Consider the following 27,759-nt stretch of genomic DNA (forward strand, 5'->3'; position numbering starts at 1 on the left):
GGCCCCTACCAGGAAGAGTGCACAAAACTGCCCTTAAGTCATTGCAGCGCTACAGCTCCTGTTAACCAGCGTCGAGGTTCTCGCGAGATCCGCCTCCTCAATACCAAGTGAGGAAATCGGGGGACACTTTCGGGAGGGGCGTGGGGCGCGACCGCGCAGCTGCCGTTTCCATTACCTTCCTGCCATGGTCTCCTTCCGGTTCTCGATGCTTCTCTGAGTCTGAGGGTTTCCGCCGGTCGTCTACCCTTCCCCCCCAGCCCATGACCCGCCTCCGGCCCCCGCCCTCCAAGTCCAACCTCCGATCTGTTTAATAAGAAGGTGCTGTTCCGAAAAGGAGAAAGGGGTTGGCACAGATACGCTCGGCCCGTGTCGTGGGGAGGAAACCGTCCGCCTTCAGCCTTACATTCGTCCTGTGCTCGCGACGGCGGCGTTGGCGGACTGATACGCGGCGGTGAAGAGGCAGGAGGAGGGGGGAGGGGCGGAGCGTGGCAGCTGGCAGTAGTTCCGTCAGAGCGGACATCTTGTGGCTGTGTCGTGCGCGTGAGCCCCGTAGGGCCGGGGAGGCACCAGCTGCCGCGCGGGGAGGAGGCCGAGGCCGCAGCGTGAGGGAGGCCCCGGCCCCTCTGTACGCGTGGGTGTGGGCGGCTAGGGGAAGGGAAGGGAGGCTGGCCCACTGGCCGGCCGGGTAAGGGGAAATGCAGGCCTTCGGTGGCTTCAGTGACCAGCCTGTTGGGTGGGGTAGGGTGGGAAGGCTAGAGAAGCCGGGGCCTCTTCTGCTTAAGAGGGAGGGGGAATGGGCGCGTCCTCACGCCTAAGCCGGAGCCTCAGGGGCAGCTCGGGCGCGTGGGGGCTGGCGGTGGCTGGGCGGGCGCGCGCGGGAGCGCGCTGGAAGGCGGAGTGTACGGTGGCGTCAGGGGCGACACAGAACAGCTCTAGCTGCGGGGACAGCGGCACACTTCAAGCCTCTCTGTTTGCTTCCCCTTCCCGGGCGCACCTTTGAGCAGAAACCGAAAGGAGCCGGGCGTCAGTCCGGAGTCTCCCGTTCCCCCCTCCCCCCTTGCCTTTCTTTGCCCTACTGACGCCGGCAGAGCGCCGACTAGGCCTCGGCTCCTCCTCTGCTGCGCCCCGGACCCTGCCCCGCACCCACCCCTTTCTCCTCCTCCTCTTCCTTTCCCACCCGGGTCTCTTCCTTTCTAGAGGCCGGGAAGTCAAACTTGTAGCCACCCCTCCTCTCTTCCCGTCACCCTGGCCCCCTCTTCGGGCCGGAGCACGGCATAGAGGCTGGCAGTGGCTCTGCCACCCCACCCACCTCGGATCGCGACCGTTTCTGAGGGACTTGGATTCGTCAGGGTCTCTGCGGGGCCTGTGCGAGTGCTGATTTGCTCCGTTTTTGCAAAAGGCGCCTGTGTCTGGCAGAGCCGGTGTGAGACGAAGAGACAATCGTTCCCAGCCGCCGGGATAATCAAGAGTTTTGGCCGGACCTTCGAGCACACACCGAGATAGTGAGGAGCCAGACGAAAAGCACAGACTATGGCGCTGAAACGGATTAATAAGGTATCCCTGGGGCTGAGGGGAATGGGGTCGTGGGATGAAAGGGAGGCTCAGCCTGGTGGAAAGCCTTGACGGGGGGCAGTATAATATGGAAATATCCCTCCTTGGGTTACTTCCATTGGGGGATGGGGAATGCGGATATACTTTTTGAAGAATGCAGTTTGCAAAGAACAGAACGCTTCTGGCCAAGTGTCTTGAGTATGTTTCAATGGAATCGGTGCAAATTCGGGATGGAGAGTGATTTCAGGCGCCTCGGTTCTTCTGTAAGAAGTGTTAGTCTCCTCTGGGAGTCAGACTTGGCCAGAGACGCTCCCGCAGATGTCATGGCATTCCTATTCTCATTGCTTGAAAACTTTGTTGTTATGTGAAGGCTCTGAGCCTTCTGGAGGAAGAAACGTGGGAAACTCAGAGGAGAGAAAATCTAAGAAATCGGCAGGGCCCAAACTTGATAAAGGGGTCAGGGTAGAAGTCTCGGCAGCTAAGAGTAGTGAGTCTAATCAGAAAGTGATCGTCGATTCTGGGCAGGTTACACAAGCGTAAGTTGGGTTGGGAGGAGATGGGCTGACAACAGTGTTGCCACTTCCTATGTTTTGTAGTCGGGGCTTTTCACCCGAAGCTATTTATCAGAGGCACACCGGGAACTGATGTGAAAGCCTTCTGGAAGCTCCGTTTTTCTTTGGCATGGGAAGGGGGGAGGGTAAAGAGTGAGATGGCAGCGCGAGGAGGCTAGTGCCTGTTTTTGCCTCTGTCCATTTAATAACATTCTTTGGGGAAATTGCTTCGCCATATGCCAACGAGGTTTGATGCTCAGCTGTGGCTCCAAGTTGAAAAAAATAGTGTTTTTGAGGTTCGGGGGGGTGAACGGAACCTCTACCTCCGGTAGTTTAGTCTCATTTTCTTGCTCTAACTTCTATCCCGCATTTTAAGATGGCGGCTGCTTTAACTGGTTCAGGCTCTTTCCGGCATCTCTTCTTGTAATGTGAAATAATATCTCTGTTTAATGTTATCTTTTATATCAGACTCTACACTGCTCTGAGACCTCCTACTTAAGACTTAGCTATATTCAAACTCTCAGACTTTATTTCCCTTTTTTGTAACGTGTGTGTGTGTGATGTGTTTGGTTCTTGCACAATCAAGGAGGGTGGAGTATTTCCAGCTTATTTGAAAAAAATGCTGTGGAGTAAATTCAGTCTTACTAAAACTAGGAGACAGAAGGTTGTGGGTTGCAAACTTTGGTTTTGCTAGGTTACTTCTTTTAAAAGAGTTTACATGGAAGGAATGGCTAGGACTTGGCTTTACTAAAAATAGACCTGATTCTGCTTAATTTTACATTTAATGTGTGACTTTGGAATATATTTGGCAAACTGCTGTTTTATGAAAGATAAAAGTTTAGAGCTTCAATGTATTGATGTTGAAATGGTGAATTTTATTTCAGGCCATCATTGTCATTGTGGGTATATGTGAAATATAAATTTTTTATTTTTGAGACAATGGGAAAGGAGTTTAGGAGTTAAGGCTTAAAGTAAAAAGGATTATCAGACCTCTTTCTGTGACCACTTTGAAGGCCAGCAACACATTGGAGAAGCATAGTTATGTTTTGCAGTATAGTTATTACAAAACATAGCATTCATTGCAAGTCAACACCTTTTTTCTATGGGAATTCATCCAGCCCACTAAGATATGGAATGATTTCAGATCCATAGATTTTTATGCATGTGGAACAGAATACTTTAAAGGAAGGTCTCATTGGTTTTTTTTCTTTTACAGGTGATACCCAGCTGCTGTGACACCACTTTAATCATTTAAAAGCTCTAGAGAGGCAATATAATGGTTAAGGGTGTGAAGTTTGGAGCAAAAAAATGCTCCAGTTAGAATTTTAAGACTGAGCAAGTTGTTATCTGTGTGCCTCTGTGTTGTGTATGAGCTGTGAATAATTGAGTGTTTAGTATGTACCAGGCACTATTCTAGATCACACTAAGGATGCATGAGGGAGCAAAATGAATAGAGTCCCCAAGGTTTGTTTGTTTTTTTTAGGATTAAATCAGTTCATGTGTGGCTTTGAACAGATCCCTAGCACCTGGTACTCATACTATTACTGCAACTTTAATATTACTTTTTTTAATTTTCAAGAGCTTTTATTAAAGAACTTTTCTAGTCTAGTACTCTTCATCAATACCAGACTGTCTCCTTTTATAAATACTTAGAAGGTCTGTATAATACAGAAACTAGACGTAATCCTTTCCAAAATTGGAGAAATGTTTTTTGTGGGACATTATTGATTCAGTCTATAGAAAAGTTGTGTTGTGGTTTGGTTTTCAGCTATTTAGTGTCAGAATCACATGATCAAACTTAAAAAACCAAAAACTCAGATTCAAACAATTTTAGCAAATGGACAGCTCTAATGGGAGATGCTCTTTATTTTAGGCACCTTTTTTATTTTTAAATTTTTTTTTTCCTACAGCTGCCCAGATTCTAAATGTTGATCGATCTGTATCCTTTGTTGATATTTTATTGAAATGCTTATTTTGGATATATTTTTAATCAATAGTAGTTCATTTGATTAAGTTTTTAAATTTCTTTCTTGAAGCTTATGTTACAATTTTATTTCTTGGACCAAGCAACCTTATCAGTCAACTCTTATTTTTCCTCTTGTATTCTTTGTTTGGACACAATGTGATCTTACAAGGCTGTTAAACAAGAAGCAAAAAATGGAAACTCCCACGTTGGTTGTTGGTGTTTTAGGGGGCCATAGGCAATTTTACTGCTCTCATTAAACAAAATAACCACTGTCCATGTATTTTGAGGAAGTATAAAGAGAACTTTACATAAAATATAGTATGAATCAAACCTGAAAAGCTCATGCTTTGAGTGTTTGCAGTGTGTCAGGACTGTTTGAAGCACTTGTATTAACTCATTTAATTTTAAGACAGTCCAAGGAAGTAGGTATAATTGTTACCTCCATTTTTGAGATTAGTAAACCTGAGGCATAGAGAGATTTAAAAAATCCATGTAGGGTCATAGCACGGCAAAGTTAAGATTAGAACCTAGGCTGTTGGACTCCAAAGTGTGTGCTCTTAACCACTACATTTTCATGTTATCTTTTTAGGGGGTTGGTATTCAAAAAGGTTTCTTTTGCATGTATCTTTTTGCTAATAGCTAGGTTTTAGCATCTACTGTCTATTAAACAGTTTCTAAGCCCTTTATGAGTCCTCACAACAACATATGAGATGGATGCTCTTACCATTCCATTTTACATATCAGGAAATGGGCATGGAGTAAGTTACTTGTCTTATGCTCAGATGGCTAGGAAGGGACTGAAATTCAAACTAGTCTGCTTCAAGAATTCAGACTCCTAAACTCATTGTGAACTCCTACTTTGAACAATTTCAATTACTAAATTTAATTTTGCTTCCTAAAATAACTGCTCCTATCCTCACTGAACGTGTAGATAATTGGAATTTATCTTTAGGTTATAGCTAATTCTTGAGTTTAGATCTGAACTAATACAAGTTGTGGAAGTAGAAGTGAATTTCTTTTTTGGTTAGTATCTTCAAGGACTAAGGGAACTACTATGCAGGTTGCTGACTAATCACTAGGGGAATCATAAACTGGTTTCCAGTGAACGTACAGGCTGTATACGCCATGTGTCAAGGCTTGTCTATAACCATCTAAGTTTGCAGGGCATTCGTTGAGAGAAATGCTGATCATAAAATTACCTGTTTTTATTTTACTTGTTTGAATAAGGTTAGCTGATACTTGATTTGGTTTCATCATGATCCTCTGCAGTGTTAATTCTGATAGTTAAAAGGGAAGTTGAATACTCTTGCTTTAGCTCTGGGGAAAAGCATCACTGGCTTATCTCTATCATATTGTATGTTAACTCACGGGTTCAGGTGTCCTTTGATACCTCAATTCTTGAGGATTTTCCAAAGCATTTCACTATAATCTATTTATTAAAGAAAACAGACACCAAGTTCCTAGAACTGAGGTTGTTAGTCAAATCCTAAATTAGGTTTTGCATTCTATTACATACTATGTATGTGGATTTTGACATGGGTTACATTTATGTATTAGAATGTTAAAAACAGTTTTTAGAGAGTATAAGTACACGAGGTCTTAGCAGACTTACTGAATCATGAATCATTTCTCTGGGATCAGGCATAATTTTGAAATGTCCCCTAGGTGACTCTAAAGGCTCCTCTGGTTAAAAGCCTCAGATATAAACAGGGAAATGTGTGTGTTTTTGGTCATGTGTCTTTGTGACCCCATGGATGATAGCCCACCAGGCGGCTCTGTCTGGATTTTCCAGGCAAGAATACTGGAGTGGATGGCCATTTCCTTTTCCAGAGGATCTTCCCGACCCAAGGTTCAAACCCATGGCTCTGGTGTCCCTGCATTGGCAGGCAGATTCTTAACCACTGCACCACCTGGGAAGCCCTAAGACATAAGAAATAATCATTTAATCTTACTGAGCTCTTAATGTTTGGCACAGTAGTCTAGTCCCAGCGGACAAAATACAGGTAAACCTGTTATTACCTGTGGGACTGTCTGTTCTGAGGGAAGGAAGCAAGCATATAAATACATATATTGATATTTGTCACCCTGTATAACTTTTCAGTTACTATAAATCAACAAACATTTATTTAAGATAAGGGGAATTGTTATTTAAATGTCTGATTTATCCATTATTAAAGCTAGATTGTCTAAATATCTTTCTCCACTATATTTTGTTATTGTTTTAAGAGTGTGTTTTTTCATTTATAACTACTTTAGTCCCCCCTTCCAGAGACAAGCTAGTATTGACTAAATTAATTTTATTTCACTGGAAATTTTGTGCTCTTAATCTAGTTTTGCTATCCAGTTGTATAGTGTAACTAAGAATGGATGTGTTTAGGGAGTTTATTATTTGCCAGTCTATGTTACATGAGGTTTGGTCTCAAAATGGTACCCTTGGCCCTGTTATGTGGGGAGGGTAAAAGTTCAAAGAAGTGTTTTATACTTGCTCAAACATCTGATTTTTATCTCCAACTATACTTTGAACATAATGTGTCATTTAGAGACCCCTCCAACCAGCTTTGTTTAAATTTGTTGTTTTTAACCTTTGGATCTCCTTGTTTTTTACCACTCCTTGGTTACTTGTTCATGCAATACTTCACATTAATTCTAGTCTTGTTGTAATTTCATGGCTAATATATAACTGAAGGTTTTCAACTAGTGGACTGCTGTTAATTTTGTCTTCCCTATGTTTAAAATGCCTTATTTGCTTTCTTAGTTCAAAGCTTAGAAACTAGATTTGGTTCTGTGTCTTTACCCCCATTTAGAGATAATGCTTAGAAAAGAATAGCTTTGAGTAATCTTAAGTGAGTTACTTTAATGGCGATTGAAAGAAAGAAAATTAAAGTATTATTCACTCAAGCCATACTTTGTACTTTGTCTGAATGAATAAGCATACTTGTCTCATAACTAAACAGGAAGTTAATTTCTTGTCAGTGATGTAATGAGACATGTATGCAGCACTTATCTCTTAATCCTTAAAGTAAAAGAAACTTTTCAGAATTTCTCAGAAGTTACAAATCCCAAACTACACTGACTTTTAAAAGGGCTATTCCTTCCATATATGAAATTGTTCAGACCTCAAAATCTTTTTGCCAAACTTCCTTATTTTGAAATCACTTCCAGTAGCCATGCATTTCTGAGGTATTTGTTTTTCTTCCTTACTGTTTGTTTCTACGTATAGTATTTAAATTTCACAACATTGAAGTTTAAAATTTTTTTGTTTACTTCATAGCAGACTTGATGTTTATAAGAATTAGAGCAATTCTTGTCTTACTAGTTGGGCAATTAATACTGCATGTTGACCTTTATCATTGGTCTGAGGATATACCTTTATATTTGCTAGATTGTAAAGCCTCTTTGAGGGTGATTCTTATCTCAAAATTTCTTAAGGCACTTATTTTTTTTCTTCCTACATCATGCCCTTATCTTATCCATCTCCTAGGGTAATATTTTATGTTGGCCAGTATAGGTTTAAGAGGCAAGGTCTGTCTTTATTGTGTGGATTCCCATGGTCATACAAATCTTCAAGTGAAAGTTTTGAAAGAAATTGGCTCTTAAATAAAATACAAGAAATAGCTTATACTAAGGGAATGAACTTTAAGTTTTCCTCAAATTGATGATACAAAATGTGTCTGTGCTACTTTAGTCATTATGACTTTGATGCAAAATGGATGGCAGAGATTGGAATAACATGATTGTGGAATTTGGTGGTAATTATTATACTTAATATCATAATTATTGTACTTGACCTTAACCACAGTAGTCATCTGAGTTAAATTTTGCCAAGTCCTTGAGAGAATGATGGAACTAGACAAACTAGAAGAGGTTATTTAGGAAGTTACACCTCAACAGCAGAATTCATTAAATAGGAACTTTGTTTTTGTAAATGTTGGCTTTGGTTATGTTGCTTTAATGAGTAAGTAGTAGTGGTCATTAAAAGAGTGTTTAGCAGAATGCATAAATAATAGTTACTGGAGGTTTTGGATCTTACTAGTAACTCATCCACCCATATGTCTGCTCTATAATTTTATTATTCATAATCTTATTTTTTCAATTTATAAGCTAGAGACACAAAAAGCAAATATTTAGCATTATGTTTAGACTTCTGCTCTTAGCCAGTATCTCTCATCCTTCTCATGTTTTACCTCTAATAGTCAGTTGTCAAAAATACTGTGTCCCGTGATGATAGAAGCAAAGATCTTCCTCAAAATAAACTGTAGGCTTTTGAGTCCCACATAAAGAATGGTCAGGCTCATTACTGTTTAACCATGTACCTCCGGATGAAAACACTCACTGGCTTAAACTATACCTGTTGGTTGGCTTTTAGAGAAAATTCATTGATTTTTTTTTTTTTTTTAATGGGTCTATTTAGGCTTTTAAGGGGAAGGAGAAGCATATTCTCCCAGTGGGAGAAGGCCTGGATTCTCACACTGCCAGGTGTTCAGGAGGTCTCAGGAGAAGCAATTCAGAGAAATGATATTCAAAAAAGATTGCCCCACAAGAGCACATCATGGCAAAGAAGTGTCTAACTTTTTTTTTTTTTTAATGGACAATACAGTTTTCAGCATCGTGCCCTAGTTATATTAGGGGCTTCCCAGGTGGCATAGTGGTAAAGAATCTGCCTGCCAATGCAGGAGATGCATGAGATGCCAGTTCGATTGCTGGGTCGGGAAGATCCCCTGGAGTAGGAGACGGCAACCCACTCCAGTTTTCTTGCCTGGAAAATTCCACAGACAGGAGCCTGACAGGCTGCGGTCTATGGGGTCGCAAAGAGTTGAAGGCAACTGAGTACACACACGTAAGCACATGTAGTTAATATGTTGTTCATCCATCTTAGTGTCCTTTCAAGGTGAATGGAGCCTTTAGCTAGTGTGCTCCCCTGCCCCTTATTTTCTATTTCAGTGGTCTTGATAGTTGGTAAAGAACCCACCTAAGTAATGCTTTTCTCTATGATTGGGAGGTATGGTCAGAGTACGAAGACTTTGTTGGTTCTATATATGAGCTGTTCTTTCTGATTCTTGCCACTGTTCCTCTTAAACTACTAAGAAGCGAAGAGCTTGTCTCTAAAGCCTGTGAAACCTTTAGTTTCTAAAGTCATTTTATAAGGTGAACAAAGACAAAATAGCTTTTGAAAATTCTTTGAATAGATGCTACATTGGAAACTGTTCTCAAATCTAATAAATATAGTTTTTGCAGTGCCACAAATAGTTTTCTTACTTGATTTTAAAGTCCACATAACTTGAAAAATGGGTTACCTAGGCTCAGTCTGAGTATAGTGAGATACAAACCAACGATGAATAAGGAGAAACAAGAAAACACCAATTTTCTGTGTCTTGTTTAATTTGTGGCATTTATTCCTTGAGTAAAATGAACAGTTGGGTTGGTGAGATTGAAATTTTTGTCTCCAGTTTGCAAAATACCGTGTCAAAGTCGTTAACTTAAATACATCTTTTGGTGCAGGGACACTTGAGAAAGTAGCCTTAAATGTATCTCTGGACCTATTTTTTAGGTTGTCTAGTAGATAACACTACTTTGCTCTCCAACCAGTCCTGAAGCTCAACATGCCTTACATTTGATTTGATTCAGTCTTTCCTTCCCCCTCTTAAAGGGGCACTAATGTAGAATGGATAGAAGACCTATTTCCATAAGATAGTAAAGGTAAAGTGATCAGTGTGTTAAGATAATTTTCGCCCCTGGTGACTTAAGTTTATGTTCCTAAGGTAGTTATCTATTCATCTATCCTGTGTAGCAGGAATTCCTACAGTATGGTGGGTGAGGATGGTCTTTGATAATCCCGTAAGTTAAGTAAAGGTTATTGTGTGGGCATCTGTATTAGGGATAGAGGGTCAGCAGTTCATCAGATTATTAGAATTCCTTGTCTTTGTCACAAATAATGTCATGTACATGGCTAGGAGTGTATGAAAATGTGAAGAAACGACAGAAACCAAATTTAGGATGGTCAAAAAAATGTACAATAGCCTTGCTCACTTGTCAGGGAAAGGGAAGGGTATGTGGGGAGTACATGAAAGATCTGCAACACTTAAAATCTGAAAGAGTATGGTAAAAGGATCTAGAAAGTCAAGTCATTTCTAGTATACTATCGCTAGTACATCAAAAAATTCAACCATTTGTCTTGCTCAGAAAGTGGTCAATGGCTTCCCATTGCCTGTGGAATAGTCTTTGCCATAGTATTCAAGACTCCAAAGATCCAGCCCTGGTTAACCTTTCTAGCCATACCTGCTATCTGTACCCCATTGTATGTCTGGTATACCAAACTGCAAGAGAGTTTTTTAACATCCTGTTTTCTTTCACTCCCCTGGATTTTAATTTCTCTATCTTGAATGCTTATCCCTCTATCAAGACCGAGCTCAATGTCACTGGTTTAAACTCAGGCAAGGTTAGTGATAACCGTTTCAAAATTCACAAAGCAGTTGAATGCCTTTTAAGTATTCAGATTGTTTGAAATGTAATTTTTAATTTTTTTATATTATGTCTGCTTTCTATTAATCTATTGGGGGAAGGCATTCATGGTCTATCTTGTTATTTTCAGATGTAATATGCTTGACACCAAAAAGGCAATCTCCATATAAATAAATAAATGCTTTGGTGAAGTGTGCTAATATTATGCTTTTCATTTTAGAAATAGATTTCACTTAAGCTTCTGTCACTGAAAGTTTAGCTGTTTACTAGATAAGACACATGATTTCTTCCTGGTTCTCTAGTTTGGTTTTTCAACTTTGCTTCATTTATGTTTCTTACATATGTTACAGGCAGATTAAAGCAGTACATTGTCTTTTCGTGGGATAAACGTGTATAATAGTAGTAGAGCCCAGGTAGCACTCTGCTTAAGATGGTTATCTCTATTTTTTTGTCACCCTACTTATTGGATTTGTTAGGAGAAAACTGGAGTAGTTAACAATCAAAGCAGTAACTGTAGGAATTAGAGCAAGCTACAGCCTTAGGAACTGAAATTGCGTATTTGTATGCCAAGTTAGTTTTTTTTTAATCTCTGCTGCCCAATGTGGCCTCTTTTTCTTTGGATTCATCATGTAATTTCAGGGCTTGTGCTTGCCAATAGCTCTGGGTCACATCCCTACAGCTCCTGATTAGAGAAGGAAGGAAATGACCTTTCCAGTTTTTAGCTTCAATTTGAAAAATCTACGGTAGGAATAGAGGGACAGACTGATACGATCAGGTTCTAGCTTGCGTTATTTCCAACTCTCAGCTAACCACTGAAGCTGAAGGTATGAAATTCTATGATTATCCTTTCTGAATAGTTGGTTAATGGTAACTAACAATCACCCAACACTACAATCATACGTTTAGAGTAAGAGAAAAACATTTCCAGAAAGGGAAGGTGGTTTGAGCATCTGACAAAATGCTGCATAGAAGAGCATCTGACTTCTTAAGCTTTTCTCATGTTTTTTCACTGCTCGGATATTTTTATGTTTTAATATCATGAGAATTATTTGGTATCTTTGAAGTAAGTCCTTGTATTTATGTAAAAGGTATTTTGATCCTTAAAGTTAGGATGTTACTTTAAAGTAGATTTTGGTACATAAGTTAATTGGCCAAATAATAGATCTTTGAGTATTAAGAGGTGTCTTAGTTATGGAGAACTTGGAAAATAAGGCATTTACAAATTATCTGAGGGGAAGACTATCCTGAAATTATGGGAGTGAAGAGCTGAAATTCAGTGCGAACTTTTCCTAAAATTGTTTATTCACTCTAAAGGAGTGAATACTAACATATAAAGGCTTGGTGATTCAAAGATGTCCCTGTGCAGGAAAACTGTTTCAAAATATCTTCTTAGGCTTTTTTCATAAAATGTGCAACTTTTAACCAGATATAGATATATCCCAGGTCAGCTGTAGATTCCTGACCTTTATTATGCAGTGGTTTTTAGCATCACTTCAGTAATGTGTTTAAGTACATAAAAGTACATGATTTGGGGTAGATCTCTGTAAGAAACTAATGTTAGTAATATTTGAGTTCAAATGCATACTAGACATTTTTAGATAGAACTGCATGAAATTGCAGTTTCTGTAGTTGAGAAAAGGTCAAGTATTAACAATTTCGTGCGATTCTACCTGGGCTTCCCAGGTGGCACTAGCAGTAAAGAATCTGACTGCCAGTGCAAGAGGCATAAGAAACCGTGGGTTCGATCCTCTGGGTCGAGAAGATCTCCTGGAGAAGGAAATGGCAGCTCACTCCAGTATCTTTCCTGGAGAATCCCCGTGGACAGTGGAGCCTGGCAGGCTACAGTTCATGGGTCACAAAGAATCAGACACGACTGAAGTGACTTAGCACACACGCACACAGTCTGGTAAAATGGTTTCTTTAAAACCCCATCCACAAATAGTCCCTTAATTGTTGACCTGTTTTTACTAATGTATATTGTAGCGTGAGCCAGACAGTTGCTAGATGATTATGTTATAGACAACTAAGCATAATCACACAGGCAAAAGATTTAAATGAGCTAAGGCTGTAATAATGTAGACTATTTATAAAGCAGACTTATTTTGTTTAATAAATGAGCACCTATCCAAGAAATCTTGCCTTCCAGATGGGTAGTCTGCTTGCTAAGTACCTAATACGTTAAATACCAGATAGTGTGCTAGAGTACTTTTATCTCATTCATCCCTTCAAAACTTCTGTAAAATAGGCATTTCTATTTTAGAGTGAGGAAATAACGCTAGGACATAGTGGGTCTAAATTGGATTAAAAGTGAGACTCCACTATGATCATGTTGAGAGAGGAACATAATCCTTGTCCTTATTTCATGTCGCTATATTTGAGCATTTGAGTTGTATGCACAAGTTTGTATTTGGTTTTAGTAGCATATTTGTGTTAATTTATTGTCATATAGGAAAGCAGTGAGGGTGGTTCAGAATAGGTACATTTTTAACCTTAAAATAGACTTTTTTGGACACTTATGTTCTTTAAGAGGAAATCAGACTGCATAAGTTTCTGATTTATCTTTTTTTCGTTGAACCAGTTAAAAGAACTTGTTACAGAAGTTTGAGACATGGAAAAAAATTCTCTTCATATCAGACAGACTATACTCGGTTCTTAACTACAGTGCTTAATGGGAGTTACAGCAAATGCTTTATGGGAGTTAATCTGGCCTATGACAGAGTCATCTGGATAGTTGATTAGTTCAAGTTGCCAGCATTATTTACTTTCCTCAAAAAAACTGCGACTCAGTTCTAAGCTAAAGGGGGGCGTGTGCGCGTGTACTCAGTTGTGTCTGGCCCTTCGAGCAGCTGACTGTATAGCCCGCTAGGCTCCTCTTCCCGTGATTAGCTTCACTTGTGGGGTGTTTTGTTTTGTCTTGTTTTAGCTATTTGCTTAACTCTGGGACAAGAGCTTCTGTGGTTCCTACCCTTCAGAATCAAAGTGTTTAGAGTTAATTTTCTCAAATTGGTTGAACATATGAAGTAAATTTACATAGGCAACCGTAGAGGTCTGATCTGAACTTCTCGTCCATCATCTTAAAATTGACTCCTGGCATTCCTTGGCTATCTTGATAAACTTAAAAGTAGTTGTAGTTTAAGTTTCAGAAGCAAATTGGCAAAGTGTGTGTCAAGGCACTTTTTTGTATAACTTAATAGATGTACAGCACAATAATTTGACATGTACAGTGCAAAATGATCACTCCTAAGGACAATTCTGTGTTGATACTTTTTTGTTTAACTGGAGTGAATCTAAACTCACATTTCTAAACAGTTGACTGTTTTCTGAAATGCATTATTTTGACCATGTAGTAAAGGCAAATATGTCTCGTTATCTTCCTAAAATGTACTCCCCGCCTTTTTCTTTGAAGTCCATTATTGTTTCATGTGTTCAGTCACTAAGTCGTGTCCGACTCCTTGTGACCCCATGGACTGTAGCTTGCCAGGTTTCTCTGTCCATGGAATTTCTCAGGCAGGAATACTGGAGTGAGTTGCCATTTCCTCCTCCAGGGGATCTTACAGGGTCTATAAATCCCTATGCTGTAGAAATTTACGTACTGGTATATAGAGATAAGGCTGTATCATAAATTTTTTAAAAACTTGTAAAGAAGCAGCTTTGTTTTCTTACAAGATTATCCGTATGGGTTATACACAAGTCACGGAAGGGCCAGATACACTTTGGAAATTAAGGTCAAATGGAATTGTGGGAACTCTATTTTGCTATGTGCAAACCACTTTTCTACCTAGAAAGATGGATTGTTCCAGAGTTACACTCAATGTTGAGTGAAAGACAAGGTGTTGGGTATAGGGATAAGGAGATCAAACCAAAAAGGATACTTACCTAGCCCTATGAGAGATTTTAAGGAGAAAATGAGATCATTGGGTAGTGTGGTTCAGAAAGAACAGTATTTAAGAAAGTAGATAGTGATTAAGATAGAACCTGTGAGATGGTCTGAAAGTTCAGCAATAATGTGAATGTTGAAAACGGCCCTAAGTTCTTAACCTAGGGAAGTATCGGATTACAACATTTTCATTTTGTAGAACAGCTTTTGTTCATATACAGGCACACCTTGAAGATAATGAGAGTTTGGTTCCAGATGACTAAAATAAAGCGAATATCACAATAAAGCAAGTCACACATTTTTTATTTTTGGTTTCCCATTGCACATAGTTATGTTTACTGTAGTCTGTTAAGTGTATAGTAAGGATTATGTCTTTAAAAATGTACTGTATTACTGAAAAACACTAATCATCTGAACCTTGAGCAAGTTGTAATCTTTTTTTTTTTTAACTGACAGAGGGTTTGAAATAGTGCAAGAAATTATCAAAACATGGTTCAAAAACAGAAAATGAGCAAGTGCTGTTAGAAAAAAGGGCCCAGATAGCCACAAACCTTCAGTTTGTTAAAAAAACAAAGCACCCTCCCAACCCCCACACAGTATCCATGACATGCAACAAAACAAGGTATGCCTGTGATGAAAATTCATATCTGTGTGTGTGTGCTTTCATGAACCCTTAGCCAATATGATTGTTCTGGTATGCGTCCATAAAATAACTATGCCTAGTGTGTCCCAGGAACTGGGCTAGGGTGGGTTATGTTTTCTTTTCTTACGGAATGTATTGTTGATGTAAATTGTGATTATATGTCCCTTAAAGAATGGTGTGAAAATAACAAAGCAGATGACTCTTTCTGTTATGGTCTTATGACCCAGCATTTTCTGTCTTGGTTTAGGAACTTAGTGATTTGGCCCGTGACCCTCCAGCACAATGTTCTGCAGGTCCAGTTGGGGATGATAGTAAGTAATTTTCAAGTTGATTTTTATCATTAGTTTCAAAAAAGCTTGTGTATTTTTAGACAATAACAAGAGTATTTTCTTTTTCTAGTGTTTCATTGGCAAGCCACAATTATGGGACCTGTAAGTACTGATAATTAAAAGCAAAGATTTAATTAAAAACAGCATTAATCTAGTTTGTAGTTTTTAACTAACTCTTTATAGCTTTATTTCATTACATTGTAATTCTATTTGGGATATGCCATAATTGTATTGCTTTTGAAAGAAACTAGTCATTTGTTAAGTACAGTATTCCCTGGGTTCTATGTTTAGCATTTCTGTGACCTGTCAAATACCTCTTCTAATTTTCCCTCATAGCAATGTAAAGTATTGTCACAGAGCTTCCTGATTTACAGAGCCAATTAGTTTTTTGACCATATCATGGTGTTACTCAGACTCTGAATGTGTAACTGCCTAAAATCTAGCTTAATTGTATTATTTTGATATTTTGAGTTTTTCTAGAACTTTAGTTTCATATAAAATTTGAATATTTTTAGGTAGAAAGTGATATTTTGAATACAGCAAAATTCCTTTCTATCCTGGGTAGATAAGAAACTGTATTGCTGGATAATTGAATATTCAGAATTATGGATACCATCTAAGAATTTCACAGAATTAGAGCGCAGTAAAACATCTTGGGGTAAGACTGTATCTTGCACAATACTTAACGTTTTTTTAACTTGGAAGGCACATGAGGATTTGTTCTGAGTTGTGTGTTTGTTACTGAATTTTCTGCTTTCTTACCCCTTTTGGTATTTTAATTTCAATAGAAATGGCAATAATGTACTAGGTGTGATAATAGTAGTTCATAATTATAAAAGAGGAAATACCCTTGAAAAGTTAGCCAGAGGGCGGGTTGGATTAGCACATGTTTATTTAACAGTTCTGATTATAAATAAGATGGAAGGGGATATTTTTAATAGTTTAAAGTATGTCTGGATTATCCTAATGAAAACTACAGAGTCAGGATTGTTTCCAGTTACCTCCAGGTATATTTTTACTGTTTTAAGTGCTTGCTTTTGTCTAATGGGTAACAAAACTGATCTGCCACTGCTCTGTGCTTCCCACCCCCTTTAAATATACATATTTATGTGACTCATGGCTGACCCAGTTTGACAGTGTTTTATTTTTTATCCACACCGCATGACTTGTGGGATTTTATGATTTCCTCAGCTAGGGATTGAACCCGTGCCTCACTGCAGTGGAAGTACTGTGTCTTACCACTGAACAACCAGATAATTCCTGACCCACACAATGTTTTAAAAGTTGACAGTCTTTGCATAAAAACCTCCTGACTAGGCTTAGGATGGACTAGCAACTGCTTCCTTTTTTTCAGATGAGATGTGTGTATCTGCCAACAGTTTCTACCAAGTCCACTTCAGCACTTAAATTTGCAACTTGTAGAATTTTTCCGTTATAGATCACCAGTTTTCAAAGCACAGAATTCAATACAATGCCTTGCCATATCTGAACCAAATAAAACTCATCTTTGATTCAGAGGTGCTTTAAGATACTCTCATGAAAATGAGTTGTCAGTACTAATAAAGCATGAAAGAATTGGTAGTCAAGACTTGTGATTGGATGGTGTGTGTAATAAACCAGTTCTTTTAAACCAGTGTTACGTTTTTTTGAAACTGCTTTTTTATTATTCCCTTCCAAAAGTTCACTTTTAATAAATCAAAGTGAAGCATAATTGAGCTCATTAGTAGTCTTCCATAGAATAGGAGATTGCTTATCCTGAAAAAATTTTTGGCTGTTTTAATTTGCTTTTATTTTCAGGAAACATTTTTTATTTATTTCATATATATATTTCAGATTATGGCTATTCTTTGCTAATTTTTTTTTCCAGCAACCTGTTAATATAAAGGATAGCAATTTTCTTCTTTCAAAAACAAATATTTTATTTTCAGAACTCTACCCCTGATTAACAAGAGCAAAAATTATATTTATACCATAATAGCATAGTTCTGCTTTAGTAACATTAGCCTCTGAGATTTACTGGTTTTCTACAGAAGTTAATTCTTATTGTTGGACAATTTTAGGAATGAGTCAAAAGTTGTAAAAACTCACCCAAAATGCAGATCTTAATTGTGCTTCATAAGTAAGCACCTAAGTTTCAATGTCAGCTTGTACATGGTTAACAATTACCCTTACTATTAAGTATATCAATGAAACAAACCATGTTACTTTGACTTTTGACTGCATCTTTGTGACAAAACATCACAGTTTGATTAGATAATTTTATTTTGTTAGTAGAGTTACTATTGGATTTTGGTGGATTATAGTAAGGAAGTGCTCTTGATGATCAAAAATGCATGATTCTTAAAACCTGTGTGCTACCTTATTCTTTCTGAAGACAAGATACTTTAGATCAGATATGCTGATAAAAAATAAAGCTTTGAAAGAATTGGCAGACCATTGCTAGTTACGTGGTGTTTAAATTTTGTTGGTTATTTTGTACTAAGGGAAATTTCTGTAACAAATTGGTGCAGTGAGAAGAAGCTTAATTTCCTTACCTATTTCTGATATTTCTGTGCTTGCTTTTTAAAATTGGAAATGGAGCTGTTACAAGGAATTTTGAAATTATTTTGAGAACCACACTAACTTCCATTCCACCTAATCTAAGATAAATAGCTATTCACATACTGTGTATGTGAATAATGTAATTGTTGGCAGCCTGAGCAGAATCGGCTACAAAAACTATCTGAAGTAAAATATTTGGTCCCTATGAAATGTTTTATTGTTATACAGGGGTGAATTTTTCAGTTTATGTCGACTATTATTACGTTTTCTTGGCAAAGGCTAATAATACATGAAAACTCACCTTTAGTACCTTACTCTTTAAGGAGCTGTATAGTGTAAGAGGAAAATTAAATGTTAAATTTTTTTTGAATAATAATAACTATACAGAGCAAGGTATTTTAAAAGGGCAGCCAGCAGTTTGGACTCAAGGGAGGACTGTATTATTTACCTTTTAAAAAACATTTAAGCCTAAGATGGACCCTACAGTATAGGTAGGATCCTGTGGGTAAGGGAGAATATTCCAAGGGTAGGGGAAAGAAATATGAGAAAAAGGAAATGTGAAGCATTATTTACTGAGCAGTAAGAAATGTATTCTGGAGAGGAGGTGAAGGATGAGACTAGATTGTTGGAAACCAGATCATTAAAGCATAGGAATTTGAGCTTCAGTCTTGGCAAGCTGTGGTTGATTTCAAGCCGGAGTTAACTTTTATCTTGAAAAGACCACTTCAGCATTAGGGTGAGGCATAAATTGGAGGGAAGGAATACCAGTAGTAAACCATTTCCATAATATAGACAAAAGTTAGTAAGATTTTGAGCTAAAGCAGTGGATACAAAGGAGAGGAATCCAGTTCGGAAGACTGATTAAGGATTTTTGAGATTTGGTATCTACTATGAGAAGATGGGAAAGAATCAATGATGAGATCCTAGTTTGTGGCTTGACTATTGTGGTTTCAGTTTTTGAGACATCCGAGTAGAACATATTCAATAGGCATTTGAATATATGTCTTAGAAGGAATAACTACACTAAAGATAGATCCTAGAATTACCAAAATAAGTGTGGGACAGGAGATAGAAGCAGAATATCATAGTTGCCTTAGGGGAAGAGTACAGACAGACACTGAGGGAGGAGCAGTTTGGAGTTTGGACTAATTGTAGCAAAATTAGGGTAGAACGTTTCTAAAGAAGAGATCTGTTATGAATTCTTCATTTTAAGATTGGCTCGGTTTGTTTATCAAAGTATTCCTTTTTGTTTTTCTTGGTATATTTGTTTGATTTATGGTAAATTCAAATGTAGAGCCTTAGTTTTTAGGTGACATATTTTGGTTACCTTTAAATCATGTATGGTTTTTACCAGTTTTTCCTCTTCGCTGGAGTTTTGGTGTTAATTTGTAACATTGAAATATTTTCATTCTGTAAGTTTTTTTTCTTGAACAAGTGAGATGAAATTTGATTTTGACTAAATCTATTGTTAGACTGCCTTTAAGAAGCAGTCAGATGTAGTGCTTGATTGTATGAAACTTGGAATGAAAGCTTAAGCAGAATTTTTGAAATTAAAGCTTAATGAAAACATGTTTTCATTAAAACAGTTTACCCTTAAATTGTTAACTGTACTCGGTAAAAACGTATCTTCCATGAGCCTGTTTTATAAAAGTGTATACTATTTGAAGCATCTATTTCCAATTAATAGTCATTATTTAACAATGATATGTTAATTTAATAAATTTGGATCACATTCTTGTGTCTTTGATTTGTCTGTACTTAGCAGATGCTATTTTGCAGTCTTAATTTTCTTGAATTAGAGTTTTGTAGGCATTATGAAGCAGAGGGACTTGGAAGTAGGAAAGACAATTTAAATAGTCGCTCTCCCATTAAATAGTATGTATCTTTTAACTTGATCATCAGTAAACTGACCATTCTCCTTTAAACCCCAGGTATATACCCTTTTTCATTTCTTCATAATAGCTATAAAATTTCACTATATGTCTCTACCAGACTGTAGATTTAGCAAGATGAGAAATTATTCTGTGTCCCTTTCACTACCTAGTAAGTAGAATGGAGTTAGTAATTAATGTTTAATAATTTTACAGAGGGGTGGGATTAAATGAGCTGTACTACAGTGTCAGCCCTGTGAAGGTTATTTGCCTCGCATAAGGAGTGGGCATAGTACAATACAAGGTTCATGATAGCACTGTATACATCCTCACTCAAATGGAGAGGAATGGGTATTGATAATAATTCAATTACTGCAGGTTTTCAAACGTATTTCCAGGTTGACTGCATATCCAGGGGCAATTATGTAATTCCATTTTTTTAAAAAAACTCTTTGACCTTAAAATCCTTGACTACATCACCTTCTTTTCATCCTTTGGTATGCTTAAGTCCTATTTTATTTACTCATGAAATGGCAACAGTTACATCTTTTTCTTGGTATTGGTTAAATTAAATGTGGAATACTAGTAAGTTTCTCCCAAATGTTACTTCATACTAATGTTATATGATATTTATTTACTGAGGAGTTTTTCATACTCAAATTACAATGAGCAAAACATTTAAGGAGAAAAAGTACTGCTGTAGCTTGAAATTTTGTATCTTCTGTTTCAAGTGTGCAAAGCAAACATCCCAGGTTTTCCAAATCTAGTAATTTTATGTATTGACTTACTATAAAGAATTTTGTGGTGTAATTTTGAAGAAAAAGCTGTCATGGTTTTATTAAATGAGAATTTTGAGGGGCCAATTGGGAACTAAACTTCGTAGAAACTTTTTGTTTCTATTTTACTTCCCCTATTGAAGGGAGTTACGTTTACCTACAAGGGATAAATTTCTGGTTTGCCAGTGACCAGAATAGCCTGTTAAGGTACAAAGTTGTTTGTGTATATATGACTGTCATTAGAAGAAATGCTCAACAAATAGATGTAAGCTTTATTTTCAGATGATAATTAGATGCATTATTATGTAGACTTCATTGTTAACTGTACTTTATGAGAACTAGGATCTAGAACCTTGTGTTTCTGAATAGTTTTTCTAAAATTCTTTGACTTCATGTAAAATAGGATCTAAATTACGATTCCTTATTCTGTAGTAAATATTATGGTTTTTCACTAATAAGAACTTTATCATGGAATAATTTAGACTATTTTTGTGTAAATAGGTAATTTTGCTTCATATTAGAGAAATGCTTAGTAAATAAATGTTAACATGAATTATTTAGCAGTCATTTTAAATAGCAGAGTTAAGCATATTTTTCTTTTCACAGAATGACAGCCCATATCAAGGCGGTGTATTCTTTTTGACAATTCATTTTCCTACAGACTACCCCTTCAAACCACCTAAGGCAAGTATTCCCCGCCACCCCCAAGTCTGTGAGTAAAGATTTGTATTTTATTCAGAAGAATAGAACATTCCTAGACATTAGGGTTCTGCATAAGTTAAGGCTAAACTACTGTGAGTGTATAATGAACAAGAATAATTGGGGCTTGAATGTATATACTGAATTAAATCACTGATGTTGAATGCTGACTGTTAGCCTTAGTTAAAAGAAGAGCTAAACCTGGATTTGAACTTTGTAACTGGAGTTAAGAATTGCCTTATCCTTTACGTTGCAAGGCTCAACTATACCATGTGGAAGCATTTTTCTCACTTTATTGTGCGTATACAGATTTGGATCAGTAACTCTAGTGTCTTAAATACTAGCCTTCCAAATACTAACCTTCATTGTGCGTTTTCACATGTTGCTAAAAAATATACCATTATTTGTGTTGGGATTTAAGACTACAATATATTTTGGCCTTTGAGTTTGCACACACAGACTATCTTCAGAATTATGTTACAGGTACAATATGACAGTTACTTTAAATGAAAATACTTTTATGATATTCAAATGCGTGTTTTATGTACAGTTGGAAATCGAGGTTCTAATACATGCTTTTGTACCTTGATACCTTAAATGAGCTAGTCTGTATGCTTTGGTCTACCTCAGAAAGTTTCTAATTTGTTAGTGAATCCTAAATTCCCTTCAAGTTGCCCCTTTGATACTCATGCTATGGTAGGGCCAAAGTTTACCTTCAGAACAACCCACCATATCACTGATAATAAAATTTTTGCCACATAGTTATATTTTCCATTTTAATTAAAAAGAAGCCCCTGAAGGATCTTGGTCAGAATATAGATATTTTTATGTGTATAACTTTAGCTATTAGATTTTTAAAATTTTTAACTATTTTAAGTGTAGCTATAATTTTTTGCCAAAGTTTACAATGCTTGTTTTTATTTGGGAAAAATAAAGTTGTTTTTTAATTTTAGGTTGCATTTACAACAAGAATTTATCATCCAAATATTAACAGTAATGGCAGCATTTGTCTCGATATTCTAAGATCACAGTGGTCTCCTGCTTTAACTATTTCTAAAGGTAAAATACTAGCGGCTTTGATTTTTCTAATAGTTAAAGGAGTTTCATTTTTGAGCTGACTTACCTAAGTATTTTTATAGTGCCAGCTTTTTGATAAAGATGGGAAAAGGAACAAGAAGTTACATCCTTTTTGCTCTTAGTATTGATTAAAGATTTTGTGGGAAGAAGTTAACATTCAGATGGAGGGGGGCAGTATTTGCAAATAACAATAGCAGCATTTAATAGCTTTCTTAGTATATTTTTCAATCCCAAGCCACTTGTACATCTCACTCATTTGTTGCCATTTAGCAAAAATGGTATACCTAAAGTTAAAAGAGCTTTTGAACTTGAGGTTTCTTATGGGAAAATTCTGATTTCATTTTCCTGTGTTTCTTATTTTTTAGATAAAAAATCTTTTTAAGAAACCTTTAGTTTTCATGTATCATGGTAGGTTGTTTCCTATCTAATAATAGTCTAAAATGCATAGTCTTGGGAAAGGTCTCCAGATAAATTCTGCTCTTCTACTTTAAAAGCGATCTGTTTTGTGGCATTTTTAATAGGTTGTCTAGTTTCCACATTGATGTTCCAGATGGAATATCTCTCCATCTCTTTCAAACAACTCTGGTGGCTTTTATGTCACTTTTACCCCATAAATAAAAATCACCTACCACACAGCTACTTAATGAGAAGGAAGTCTGCCTTTTAGTGATATTCAGTTTTTGATGCTGGCTTATTAGCATTCCTTAGTACACAAAATGAGTTTTTAATGTTGCTAATTATGACTGAATTTCAGATATTTGAGGATAGCAGCTAACTTGAAGCATTCTCATTTTTTGGCTGAATACTTAATGTAGCATTCCCCAGATTATTTCCTGAAATAGTTAATAGTGTTTTACAAAAAGTTTTATTTTTAGAAGTGTGGTAAATGCAAAGTGAAACAGGTTTTGTTTGTTCATTCATTTGTTAAGTCAGGACATCAAGCCTTTTGTGTCTTTGTACAGTGCATTTGAATCTCTTTGAAGGGACTGTCTAGCATTCCCAGAATTTTTTTTGATTAATCAGAAGCACTTTTGTGTGGGGAGTGGGGACAATTTGGGTAAATGCTGCTGTCGTTCTTTTAGGTGCAGCATTATTTTAGGCCCATTTTTTACCCCCCAGGATACATTCAAGTTTCTTTTCAGGTCTTTTCTTTTCTCTTAACACCAGGCACCTGGTATGAAGAAGACTTTAATACTATTTTCCAGGTTTGTTTGGTTTTACCATCATTGGGAATGCACTGTAATACTGAACACTGTTTCTGTAAATGCAGATTTAGTTTTATTTCTGATCCTGCACTTGAGTTTAAAGTTCTATTTTCTATGATAATGTATTTTTTTTTTCATGGTATTGTTATTATCTTCAAGGATTGTCATAACCACATTAAGCTTTTATGTCATAAACTTTTTATAAAACTTTGCACAGTGGCACATAATTCGTATTCACAATGAATTAGATACATATTCCTAATGATGCTTTACATCTTTTAAGTTAATGTTTTGAATAGGTCAGAGTGAGAGCTGTAGCTGGAGAACTACTCAGTAGTAGATCTTGGTGTTTTTGTGTGTTTTTTTTTTTAATTTAACCAGAATTCTTGGATATGGTCTCTACCTTATAAATTCTGGGAGATAAAACCTGTAGTCATTGGGGCAGTTGGGTGTTTTTGTGAAACTCCCCCGAGAGTAGGACAGAAAATGGATTATTTTATCAAGCTAAACAGCTAAGCATATATTGCATAGCTGTACTCTTATTCAAAGTCCCCACCACCACCCCCACTTCCCTCCAGCCATTACCAAGAAACTCCACTTGACTATTTCAGAAGGTTCATAGAGAGAAGTCCCTGGTGGTCCAGTGGATGGGACTCCACACTTCACTGTAGAGGATACAGGTTCGGTCCCTGGTCAGGAGTTCCCGCATTCAACGTGGCATAGCAAAAGAAAAAGTAATATAAGTAAATACGGTATCATTTCACTATCTCAGAACTTCTGAATTTGGCAGATTTTTGTATCTAGTCAGTAAACTAGCTAACAAATATCTATTTTTAGGATCTCTTAACTACCAGGAACTTGTCTTGTATGAGTCAAAATCTTTGTAAAGCTTTGTCTTATGGAAATTGAGATAGAAACTAATCCTCTTTTGAGGATTGAGGTTTATATTATAATACTTGTTTTTAAATACTTTTATTCAACCAAATTCCCAGTTGTGGGTAACAGACATTTGTTTTCTTCTAGTTCTTTTATCCATTTGTTCACTGCTATGTGATCCAAACCCAGATGACCCCCTAGTGCCAGAGATTGCACGGATCTATAAAACAGACAGAGATAAGTAAGTATGTAGTAATTTGAGAAAACAACATAAAAAGTGGCTTTTCTTAATGAGTTAGTATTATATACTTTGCTGTAAGTTGTGGCATGATGCCAAGGAGACTTGATGCTTATTTCCGGTAAGATGGTAGTTGAAATGTGCAGAAGCTAGTTACTTAAATGTGATTGGCTTTTTGTTGTTGTTGTTCTTTAATTTACTAGGTTATGTTTTCTTTTTCTAACATGTTCAGCAGTTTGTCACTTTTAAGTTTGAGGAAGAAAGGTATTTTTTCTTCACCCCAATCACATTTAAAACAAGAGAGAAATATTGGTACTGTTGTAAAAATTTGGTCTAAATATTTTATATATTGAATTCTTTATGTACAACTTTACCATTATAATTTCCTTATGTTATAATTAACGCTCAGTATACTTGTTCAATTAGGTACAATAGGTTAGCAAGAGAGTGGACAGAGAAATACGCTATGTTGTAGGGTAAGAGGATCTGCACAATATGGTGCGCTTATTCATGGTACTGCCAGCACATGAGTGCTGCATGCGTTAAGGCACTGTATCAACTAACCAAAGGTAACTGATGTGGCAGTTTCTGAAAACGGTACACTTAACTGCTTGATCTCTTGTTTAGCGTGAAAGTACACCCAGCAGTCATTATTGCTTGAGAGTATTTTTGCATGGCGAAACAGAGTTTATATAGCACCAGTAAGAAATGAAAATCTCAGTATCTTTTTCAAATTACTATAGTATTTAAATTTTAACTTTTAAAATTGGTATATTTTAAACTTCAATACTATATGGAATGTGGTGACTTAGTTAAAATTTTGCCAAGAGATAATAATGTAAGGGATAAACACTTTTTTAAGCCTCACTATCTGTACTAAATGTTCATTACTGACAAGCATGCATTAGTGTCAGCTATTCTTTGTGGCTACCTGTATGCTAAATGAAACCTTTGTTTTAAAGTGCTGGCTTTCTGAGAGGTATCCTTAAGTGAGGTAACCACGAATTGGTAGAGAAAGAACTTAAAGTTAGAAAAACGGTTGAACTATGTTTAGTTCTTGGTTTGAAACGAAGTTAATATTTTTATAGAGGTCAGACTGTAACTATAAATCAGTTCTCCTATGTCCTTTTAGATATTCCTTTCTTAAGGTTATCACTATAATTTTTGTTCTGGTAAGTAGTCTATGGCATGGTAGTAATACAGGGAGAAATTGATAGCATTTTATCAATATTAGTGATCTTCCTCAGTAGTAAATATCCTTGCTTGTGTATGAATTACCTGTTGATCATTTTAAACAAAGATGCCCCCACTTGTACTCCTTACTAGTTTCATCCATCAGGTCTCAAGTGGGGTTTGTTAATTGCCAATCACTACCCTTTAAAAGTAACAGGTGATTTTGATTAGCACATATAATTCACAGCCCACCTCCTCTTGAAAATTACTGCTTTTTTATCATCTTCCCCAGTGTCTTAATTTACCTGTACTGAAGTCTCAAAGGCATTTTCTTTTAGGTAATATCCAGGGTGAAGTAAATTATCATGAAGTCCAGGATTCAGATAAAAATGTTTGCTCAGTCTGGCTTTCATGGGAGTTTCTATAGATCTACAGATAAGTGCACTATTCTGATAATAGGTCCATGGCAAATTGTAAAAAAATGGTTAACATTTGTTGGAATGTATACTAATTGTAAAATTTCTAATAGACCATTAGCTCAGTAGTAGGAGAGAAAAAAGGTCTTTGATTTTTGCTAGCCTATCCATATGTTTATTAAAGTATTACTTTGATTAGGACACTGTATTGAAGCGTAAGGATCTTGTTTCCTACAGTGCTTTGAGTACCAGTGCTTTTTCTTCCTTGTTGGCTTTATCCTAATTGTAGCCATTGAAGATGACTCCATGATAAGTCTAGAAGTAAAATACTCTTTCCTTACCTTTTAAGTATTAAGAATTATTTTAAATTTTTAAATAACATCTTTTTTATTTACAGGTACAACAGAATATCTCGGGAATGGACTCAGAAGTATGCCATGTGATGCTACCTTAAAGTCAGAATAACCTGCATTATAGCTGGAATAAACTTTAAATTACTGTTCCTTTTTTGATTTTCTTATCCGGCTGCTCCCCTATCAGACCTCATCTTTTTTAATTTTATTTTTGTTTACCTCCCTCCATTCATTCACATGCTCATCTGAGAAGACTTAAGTTCTTCCAGCTTTGGACAATAACTGCTTTTAGAAACTGTAAAGTAGTTACAAGAGAACAGTTGCCCAAGATTCAGAATTTTTTAAAAAAAAATGGAGCATGTGTATTATGTGGCCAATGTCTTCACTCTAACTTGGTTATGAGACTAAAACCATTCCTCACTGCTCTAACATGCTGAAGAATCATCTGAGAGGGAGGGAAATGGATGCTGAGTTGTCACATCAAAGGAAGCAGCATTATTCTAGCAGCATCCATTCTTGTTTAAGCCTTCCACCGTTAGAGATTTGAGGTTACATGATATACTTTATGCTCATAACTGATATGGCTGGAGAATTGGTATTGAATTTATAGCATCAGCAGAACAGAAAATGTGATGTATTTTATGCATGTCAATAAAGGAATGACCTGTTCTTGTTCTACAGAGAATGGAAATTGGAAGTCAAACACCCTTTGTATTTCAAAATAGGGTCTCAAAACATTTTGTAATTTTCATTTAAATTGTTAGGAGGCTTGGAGCTATTAGTTAATCTATCTTCCAATACACTGTTTAATATAGCACTGAATAAATGATGCAAGTTGTCAATGGATGAGTGATCAACTAATAGCTCTGCTAGTAATTGATTTATTTTTCTTCAATAAAGTTGCATAAACCAATGAGTTAGCTGCCTGGATTAATCAGTATGGGAAACAATCTTTTGTAAACGCAAAGCTGTTTTTTGTATATACTGTTGGGATTTGCCTCATTGTTTGACATCAGAGATGATGTAAAGTTCAAGAGAGTGAATATTTTGCCATGTTCAGTTAAAAGTACGCAGTCTGTTACAGGTTGACGCATCGGTTGACCTGATTTATGCAGAATTAATAAGCTATTCAGATAGTGTAGCTTTAGTATGCTGCAC

General features: G+C 36.8%; 1 protein-coding gene across 5 annotated transcripts; it reads left to right on the plus strand.

Moving 5' to 3' along the window:
* On the plus strand, window positions 1–27,517 carry UBE2D3 (ubiquitin conjugating enzyme E2 D3). 5 transcript variants are annotated; one of them, XM_052642288.1, is made up of 9 exons: window positions 1–107; window positions 1,400–1,554; window positions 15,295–15,358; window positions 15,447–15,478; window positions 21,171–21,248; window positions 22,217–22,322; window positions 24,569–24,662; window positions 25,086–25,135; window positions 26,646–27,517. In XM_052642288.1, the coding sequence occupies exons 2-8, from the start codon at window positions 1,531–1,533 to the stop codon at window positions 25,132–25,134; spliced, it is 447 nt and encodes a 148-aa protein (XP_052498248.1). In that variant the 5' UTR covers window positions 1–107; window positions 1,400–1,530; the 3' UTR covers window position 25,135; window positions 26,646–27,517. The 5 variants fall into 5 exon arrangements, with proteins under 5 accessions (XP_052498248.1, XP_052498246.1, XP_052498250.1 ...); XM_052642286.1 differs by lacking the exon at window positions 1–107 and adding an exon at window positions 162–318; XM_052642289.1 differs by lacking the exon at window positions 1–107 and adding an exon at window positions 449–540.
* The last annotated feature ends 242 nt before the right edge of the window (window positions 27,518–27,759 follow it).

Source organism: Budorcas taxicolor, chromosome 6 (genome assembly GCF_023091745.1).
Source record: "Budorcas taxicolor isolate Tak-1 chromosome 6, Takin1.1, whole genome shotgun sequence".
NCBI lineage: Eukaryota > Metazoa > Chordata > Mammalia > Artiodactyla > Bovidae > Budorcas > Budorcas taxicolor.